General features: G+C 40.7%; 1 protein-coding gene across 1 annotated transcript in view; it reads left to right on the top strand.

Annotated features, from left to right (window-relative positions):
- The window catches only part of RBL1 (RB transcriptional corepressor like 1), a gene marked incomplete in the record, with an annotated part of 80,383 nt that overhangs the window by 9,755 nt on the left and 61,952 nt on the right, over positions 1-8,676 (top strand). The window contains 5 exon segments of the mRNA XM_014586150.2: positions 3,274-3,407; positions 5,661-5,861; positions 6,422-6,486; positions 6,577-6,705; positions 6,810-6,970. Of these exon segments, the coding sequence (XP_014441636.1) occupies positions 3,274-3,407; positions 5,661-5,861; positions 6,422-6,486; positions 6,577-6,705; positions 6,810-6,970 (690 nt within the window).

Below are 8,676 nucleotides of genomic sequence, written 5' to 3'. Positions count from 1 at the left end.
CGCCCCCCCCCCCCGCCCCTACCCCGGCCTAAGCGGGTGGTGGGAGTTTCCCCACCAGAAAGGGTCGCTGCCCAGCCTGGCGCCTAGGCGTGCGGGGCGGGAAGGGTGGGTGTAGATCAGGCAGTCCACCCCGTTTTTGAGGCGGGAAACAAGCCTATAAAAGGAGCGGCCAGTCAGAGGTCCTGCGCCACTCCAGGGTCCCCCAAATGACTTAACTGCGCCCCGCCTATCTCCACAAATGTCATGGTACTGCCCTTAAATCTGTAGGAGCAAATACAGTGTTAAAAGCTAAATGAATTGCGTGCCAAGACATTACTTGGCATGAACCAGAGCTTTCACTCTGCCGTCATACTTAGTTCTCCCGGAACATGTTCTGTGATCCCTGTTCCAGGAAGAGGAAGCGGTGCCTCAAAGAGGTTACGCTGTTTGCCCAAGGACACACACTTGAGCCATTTAATCCATCCACCTTTTCGCCTTACTCGGGTGGAAGGATGGGTTGCTCACCTCCTGGCACAGCACTGTACGGTGGTTTAGTCAAAGCCAGCATGCACACAGAGCTGCTCAAGCCCCAAGTCCCTGCTCTGTCAGACCATTATCCTGATGCTTAGTCCAGTCCAGTGTCTAGCTCTTACCACCCCCCCCCCAAAAAAAATTGTGAGTTGCGGGGACATTGGGTGGTCTGGTGACTAAGGCGCTGGTGTCTGACATGGATGACTGCAATCCAGTCCCTCACATGGCAGCTTGAAAATCACGGTGGTTGCATGTGCAGACATGCCCAAAATCCCAAGAGAAGAATGAAGGAGAAAGGATTGCAGTGTGGCCATCCTCCCTGGGGGTGATTTCTCACTTTCCCTCTTTCCATCTGTGTCTCTCTCCAGTGAGTGCAAACCCTATGGCAATAAAAACCTTTAAAAAAAAAAAAAAGTGCGTCATCATTATTAGATTTTTCCATATCATAATTATATATTGTCCTCACAACAGCCTTGTGAACATGGCACAGGAATGACTGTTAAACAGTAGTCTCCTCACCCCTTATTCATGGTTTTGCTCTCTGGTTTCAGTTAACTGGGGTCATTTTTTTGCCTTTAATTTTTTATCTAAATCATTAAAATTTTTAAAAATTGTTACAGGCTGAGTGCATTTGCAAGAGAAACAGAGAAAGCACCCTTCAGGGGGAATGGCCAAACTGCAGTCTCTTTTCCATTCTCCTCTCAGGCTGATTCTGTGTGGGGTCCTTTATATTTCTTGGGTCTGAATCTGGATCTTTGAGTGCCTTTCTAGGTTTGGAAAGTTTTCTTCCAGGATTTCATAGAATAGATTATCAATGCGCTGATTAGTTTCTTCACCTTCTGGGATACCGATTATTTGGATGTTTGGGTGTCTAATGGTATCTAGTATTATTTGTATATTATTCTCATTTTTTAGGTTATTTTCTCACTCTTGGTGAATTTTTCTAGGTCAGAGGTTCTATCCTCTACATCTGAGATTTGATCTTCTGCATGATCTAATCTGCTTTTAACACTTTCAAGGGAGGTTTTGATTTCCTGTATTACAGCCTTCATCTCTAACTGTTTTTTTTTATAGTGTGTATTTCCTTTCAGATTGTGTAAGAATTTCTTCACCTCCTGGAACTGGTCTCTTTTTCCTGCATTTTCTGGAGTTCCATTGTCTCTCTTCTCTTCCATTTCTGTTAGCTTTGTCACTATGAATATCCTTAATTCTTTTTTAAGAATTATTTTATTTAACTTTATTTGCTATTATTATTTTCCAGTTTGGTCAGCCTGAGAGAAAGTGAGAAAGCAAGCCACCAAGTTTGGGACTTGAACCGTGGTTGGCCATGTGGGAGTGCCAGCGCCTTAACCACCATGCCACCTGCTGGTCCCCATTTCTTTATCTGACAGTTCCGCGAGTTCCATTGCACTGTCTGTGGATAATGAAGGGCTCTTCTTTCCCCTGAGGGGAAAGAGATTTTCTTGATTTCCCATATTTCTTGTGCCTCGGTGGTGGTGGTGGTGGTGGTTTCTCATCATTGATGGATTATGTTACTTCCTACCTTCTTGGAGTTAATTCTGAGTGGTAAAGTCACGTGGAAGGAGATGGCCTGCAATATTTCTGCATTTCCATTTCCCTAATCCTCACCAAGCAACCTGCACTTTTGACAGTGGAACTGGATATTTCAACGGCCTCACAGTTTCAAGGGAATAGGTATACCAGGGCTGAACTGTGGGGTTTAAAGTATTCAGATGATTCCCTACTGTGCACCTAGACCTGCCTAGACACTCAATGTGTGGAAGGTGAAAAAGTCAGGTAGAAGAAAGAAAACAAAAGGAAAAAGACCACCACCACCAACAACAAAAAGACAAATAAAACAATGAGAATGCACATAGATTCTGAAATTAGCAAGAGAAAGGAGTGGTCAGAGACTAGAGACAGTACCTACAGATTAAAAAAATATATATATATATATGTATATATACATGTATGTAAATATATAAAAATACATATATGTATATATACACACATATATAAATGTGTATGTATGTGTGTGTATATATATATATATATTTTATATCTATCTATCTTTCTATATTTACCTATAGATAGATATATAGATATATAAGAGAAAACTGGTTTTTTTTGGAGAGGTTTTTGCTATAGGACATGTGCGCTCACCAGAAAGACGGAGACAGAAAGCGAGAAATCACCCCCCAGAGGGGATGGCCACGCTGCAATACCTTCTCCTCCATTCTCCTCTCGGGATCTTGGGCATGCACGCACACACACCTGGCGTGATTTTAAGCCACTGGGTCCGGGACTTGAACCGCAGTCGACTACAAGGGAGTCCAGCGACATAGCCTTGTGCCAACTGCTGGTACCATAAGAGAGAAAGGGGGAACAAGCAAGAGAGACAGAGACAGAAAGAAGACAGAGACCACCCTACCTGGCTTTTTGGTGGGTGTTGGACGAGAGGAAGAGGTTTAGGGCAGAAGCTTTCCGGGTAAAGAAGCAGGGCTAGGCCCACCTCAGATGCACATGTATTCTGGCTTTTCGTTGTGTGTTGGGCTGGAAGGAGGAGTTTGAGGGAGAGGCTTTCCAGGTAAAGGGGCACGTGGATTCTGGCTTTTCACTGGGGGTTGGGCCTTCACTTCTCTGGCCCTTTATCTACAGAAGAAAAATTAGACCAGATAATTTTAAGGTCTTTTTTTAACTCTAGAATTCAGGTATTTTAACACAATAATATATCCATTGTGCTATTTGTTTTCTGCCTGCCAGGGAGAAGTTATACACTGGTTGGCATGTTCATTATATGTTGCATGCCGCAAAAGCATTATTCCCACAGTTGGAAAGGGCATCATGGAAGGAAACTGTGTTTCACTTACAAGAATACTACGTTCAGCTAAACTAAGGTAAAGTACTTTGATTTTTCAAGTGTTGTTTTATAAGTCCTGAGTTTAATTTTAGAATTTAATTTCTCTTTATTTTAAATCGTCTGACTTTATTCAATTCTGTTTGTTATCACTTAGGAATCTTTTCTCAACTCTCACATAATTATTCTGCCTTTTTAACCCTCAAAAATTTATTTATTTACTTATTTTAGGTTTTTGCCATAAGGCACATGCACTCACTGGAGAGAGACACAGCCAAAGTAAGAAATAATCCCCTAAGAGGAATTATTTATCTGCAATCCCTTTTCCTCCATTCTCCTCTCAGGATTTTGGGTGCACACACACATGCATCTGATGTGATTTTCAAGCTATTGGGTCTGGGGCTTGAACCATAGTCGACCCTATGGCTGTCCGGTGCCTTAACTGCCACACTGCTTGGTGTCGCCTCCCCTCAATATATTTTTTTTAATTTTTACATTTTTATTTATTTTTAAATTTTTTTACCGTGTAATTTTATTTTGTATTACATATATATCAGTCAAATGCATGGTAGACAGGGAGATGACGAGTGGTATATGATAAATTCTCTAAAAAGGTGATATGCAGAGCTTCTTAGATTTTTACTGTATCTAAGAATTGACTAAATAGTTTGTTTAAAAATTTCAAGTTTATAGGCCAAATTACAAACTGCAATTTAGGAAAACTTAGATGGAGCCTAGGAATCAGTAAATTATTAAACAGTTCAGTGACTGATAAAAGATAGGAAATTACTATGATGTTAAGTTTGCCCTTATTTCTTACTTGAACTGCACAAGTGGATGGATAAAAGGTAGGGCAGAACAAATATTAGTACTAGAATCAGAGTAGAGGCATAAGCCAAGGTGTTATAGCCTAGCTAAAGACATTCAGATGAGAAAATGCCTCATGGATTAAGCAAAAACATCTGGGGCACAGACTCTTAAAACCACTATTTCAAAAGGGGGAACAATATTATGATTGTGAATTTTTTTGAAAAATGTTGATCTGATGCAATGTAAGCTGGAAGGTCAGTTAGAAAGTTCAGAATGAGGGCCAGTAGGTGATGTGGAGGTTAAGGTGCTGGATTCCACATGGCCACCTGTACAGTTTGAGTTCTGGACCTGGTAGCTAGAAAATTAGGCTGGGCATGTATGCATGTGAACCCTAAATCCCGAGAGGAGACTGGAGGAGAAGGGATTGTGTTGCAGCCATCTTCTCTAGGAGGCAATTTCTTGTTTTCCCTCTTTCTCTGTTTCTTGCAAGCACATGTACCCTGGAGATGATGCACAACAAAGAAAGGTCATTGAATCGTTTCAGGGGTGCTTTAGGGAAGGACATGCTAATGGCCAGCTCCAGAACACAAAGGTCACCAGCACTCCCCAGCAACTGCTAGCAAATTATTCTAATTTTTTTAGTTTTAGAGAGAGATTTTTGCTATAGGGCACATGCACTCATTAGAGAGAGACAGAGAAACAGAACATGAGAAATCACCCCCCAGGGAGGACGACCATGCCACAATTTTTTCTCCTCCATTCTCCTCTTGGGATTTCAAGCACTCATGAACACACGCCCGGCATGAGTTTTAACTGCGGGTCTGGGATTCGAACTGTGATAAACTATGTGGGAGTCCAGTGACATAACCATTACACCATCTGTCCCACCAGGTCCGGGACTCAAACCAGGGTTAACTACATGAGAGTCCAGTGACATAGCCATTATGCTAATGCTGGTCCCCAAACAAGTTTTGAGATGGATGCCGGTGATGATTTATGCTACATGAATGTATCTAATGCTACTGAACAAGAGACTTTGAAATGATAAAATAAATCTTTTTGTTATGTATATTTTACCATACAAACAAGTTTTTTTGTTGTCATTGGTTTTGTTTTTGTTTTGTTTTATTTTGCCAGCGGACACATATGCTTGCCAGAGTAAGACAAAGAGGAATAGTGTGAAAGTACTCCCCCTAGGACACGGTCATGCAACAATCCCTTCTCTCCATTTCTTCCTCCTTTCAGGATTTTTGGCTGTAGGCATACACACTTGGGATGTTTTCAAACCTTTAGGTCTGGGACTCAAATCATGCACTTGGCCATTTGGAACCCACCTACCTTAAACCCCACACCACAGACGGGCCCAATTCAGGTTTTTTTTTTAATAAAGATTGTTAGTCATCAATACCATGTTTTCTTTTCACTCTATTATATGAACTAATTTTAAAGTTGCCTTTTTTCTCCTTTTTCTTTTTTTTTTTAGTTTAATACAGTTTTTTAATAAAATGAAGAAATGGATAGACATGTCAAACCTGCCACAAGAATTTCGTGAACGTATAGAAAGACTAGAGAGAAATTTTGAAGTGTCTACTGTAATTTTCAAAAAATTTGAGCCAATTTTTTTAGATATATTTCAAAATCCCTATGAAGAGCCACCAAAATTACCACGAAGCAGGAAACAGAGGTGAGAACCTTAATACTTACATAGTTGATATAAAGATTATGATGTAAACTTAAGAGAATTTGCTCTTTTGAAATCTACTTTTTACCAGAAGTATCCACCTTCAAAGACTTAAATTTCTTTCTTTTTTTTTTTTTAAATAATTCTTTATTTATTCATTTATTTTTAATTTGACCAGAGAGAACAGAGAGAGAGAAGGAAAGTCAGAAAGCAAGCCACCGTGTCCAGGACTCGAACTGTGGCCAGCCACGTGGGATTGTCCAGCGCCTTAACCACCACACCACTTGCCGGTCCCGAGACTTAAATTTCTTTCTAAATTCAAGTATAGTTACCTATGTCTGGAAATTCAGGGTAATACTTTCACTTATTTTTCTATATCCTGAATATTTGTTATGTAAATTGGATTAAATTGCTTATTTAAGTCAAGTTTTCATAAGCCGCAGATTATCTGTCTGTGGTGGATAGCATTTTATATGTAATTTGATATTATTTGTATTTGATATTTCAACTTAAATGATACTTAGCAAGCTAATCAGACAAAAGTACTTTTCCCCCCTTTTTAGGAGGATTCCTTGCAGTGTTAAGGATCTCTTTAATTTCTGTTGGACACTCTTTGTTTATACTAAGGGTAAGTTAACACTTATAGTACATTTATATTTCCACTGTGGGAATTTGGTGCTATTTGACATAAAGGTTTCTTTGTGTTCATTTTTTAAAGGTAATTTTCGTATGATTGGGGATGATTTAGTAAACTCTTATCATTTACTTCTGTGCTGCTTGGATCTGATTTTTGCCAATGCCATTATGTGCCCAAATAGACGAGACTTACTAAATCCATCATTTAAAGGTAAGAACTTTATTAAAAACTGATTATTGATTGTTAGAAAAAGTATTAAAAATTGACCATATGTATTTTTTTCTCCTACCCTTCTTCATACCCTGTCAAACTAGGTTTACCGTCTGATTTCCATACTGCTGACTTTAGAGCTTCTGAAGAGCCTCCCTGCATCATTGCTGTGCTGTGTGAACTGCATGACGGACTTCTAGTAGAAGCAAAAGGAATAAAGGAGCACTACTTTAAGCCATATATTTCAAAGCTCTTTGACAGAAAGGTATTGCACTTATAATTAAATGACTGAGAGATTTAGGGGTCTGCAGCAGCCTCACTGGAGAAAATGTTTTAATGACGTTCTCAACATCATAGGACTCAGAGTTAAGATTTCCATGTTTTAATTTCTGCTATGATACAGAGTTGCCTTAGGATCTTGTATGGTTGAGAAACTGAACTGTTGAAGAATGCTACCAGCTATATATACCGTCAGGAAAATGTGCTATCTAGGGCAACTATAAGCGGTACTGGTAAAGAATTATAAAGAGCAGGTCATCAGAGTAAGCTGTTAAAGAATTATGCAAACCAACCTGTGGTGTGGTGGTTAAGGTGGCTAGATCTCACATGGCCAACTGTGTGTTTTGATTCTCAGAACCGATAACTTGAGGGAACCAGCAGTTAGCGTAATGGCTATGTCGCTGGACTCCCACGTAGTCGACCGCGGTTCACATCCTGGACCCGGTGGCTTAAAACTCACGCCGGGCGCGTGTGCATGCGTGCCCAAGATCCCAAGAGGAGAATGGAGAAGGGATTGCGGCGTGACCATCCCCCCTGGGGGGTGATTTCTCGCTTTCTGTCTCTATGTCTCTCTCTCTGTCTGTCTGGCGAGCGCACGCGCCCTATAGCGAAAACCTCTCCAAAAAAAGAAAAAAAAAAGAAACAATCAGAACCGATAACTTGAGAACATGCCAGGTGTGTGTGCGCACACCTACTACTCAAAAGGAGGGAGAAATAGAGGAGGAGGGGTTACAGTGTGACCATTCCATTCTCACTTTCCCCTTGTCTGTCTCTGTCTCCAGCCAGTGCATGCTCTGTGACAAAATTTAAATAAATAGTTAATTTTGAAAAGCAAGAATTCAGAATAAGCTGACTATTTACTGCCACAATTTGAATAACTGCTGTTTACTAAAAGTACAATAATGTATAACAATACAGTTTTTTGATTGGTTGGCTTTCTTTTTTTAAGAGGTTTTTGCCTTAGGGTGTGTGTGTGTGTGTGCTAGGTGGGGTGATGGGGGACGGGGGAGGCAGGCCAAGACAGTGAGAAGGAAAGAGGGATCACCCCCAAAGAGGGATGGCCACACCGCACAATCCCTTCTCCTCCATTCTCCTCCCAGGATCTTGGGCATACACGCACACACACCCAGTGTGATTTTCAAGCCACTGGGTCTGGGACTCGAACAGTAGTCAGCCATGTGAGAGTCCAGTAAAGTAACCACTACACCATCTGCCAGCCCTTGTTATTTTTCCTTTAGCTTTGCTGTAGGTCATTTGTTCTTGCTGGAAAGAGACAGAGATACAAAGTGGAGGGACTTAGAAATTGTCCTCTGAGGGGATGACCACACCACAGTCCTTTCTCCTTCGTTCTCCTCTCAGAATTTTGGGCATGCAGGCATACGCCTCTGGCATGATTTTTCAAGCCACGGAGACTTTACCTGTGAAGTTGGCCTTGTGGGATCCAGCTGTTTAAATCTCCATGCCACCTGCTGGCCTAACAAGATATTGTTTTATTTCTTTATTTACAGAATTACTTAATTTCATTTATTTTTTTTTTAATTTATTAGTTCACTTTACACCATCACAACACACAAATGAATTTTCCATCCAAAATACACTGTGCATTGTCTCAATCAAGTACATCCACATATATGTTCTCAGCAAATAATTTTCCAATTCTTACGTCCTCTATACCTTGCCCTTTGTCTTGCC

This window comes from Tupaia chinensis, unplaced genomic scaffold (genome assembly GCF_000334495.1).
Source record: "Tupaia chinensis unplaced genomic scaffold, TupChi_1.0 Scaffold000115_1, whole genome shotgun sequence".
NCBI lineage: Eukaryota > Metazoa > Chordata > Mammalia > Scandentia > Tupaiidae > Tupaia > Tupaia belangeri.
The sequence above is the reverse complement of the archived record's forward strand: the minus strand, read 5'-3'. Positions and strand labels throughout refer to the sequence as shown.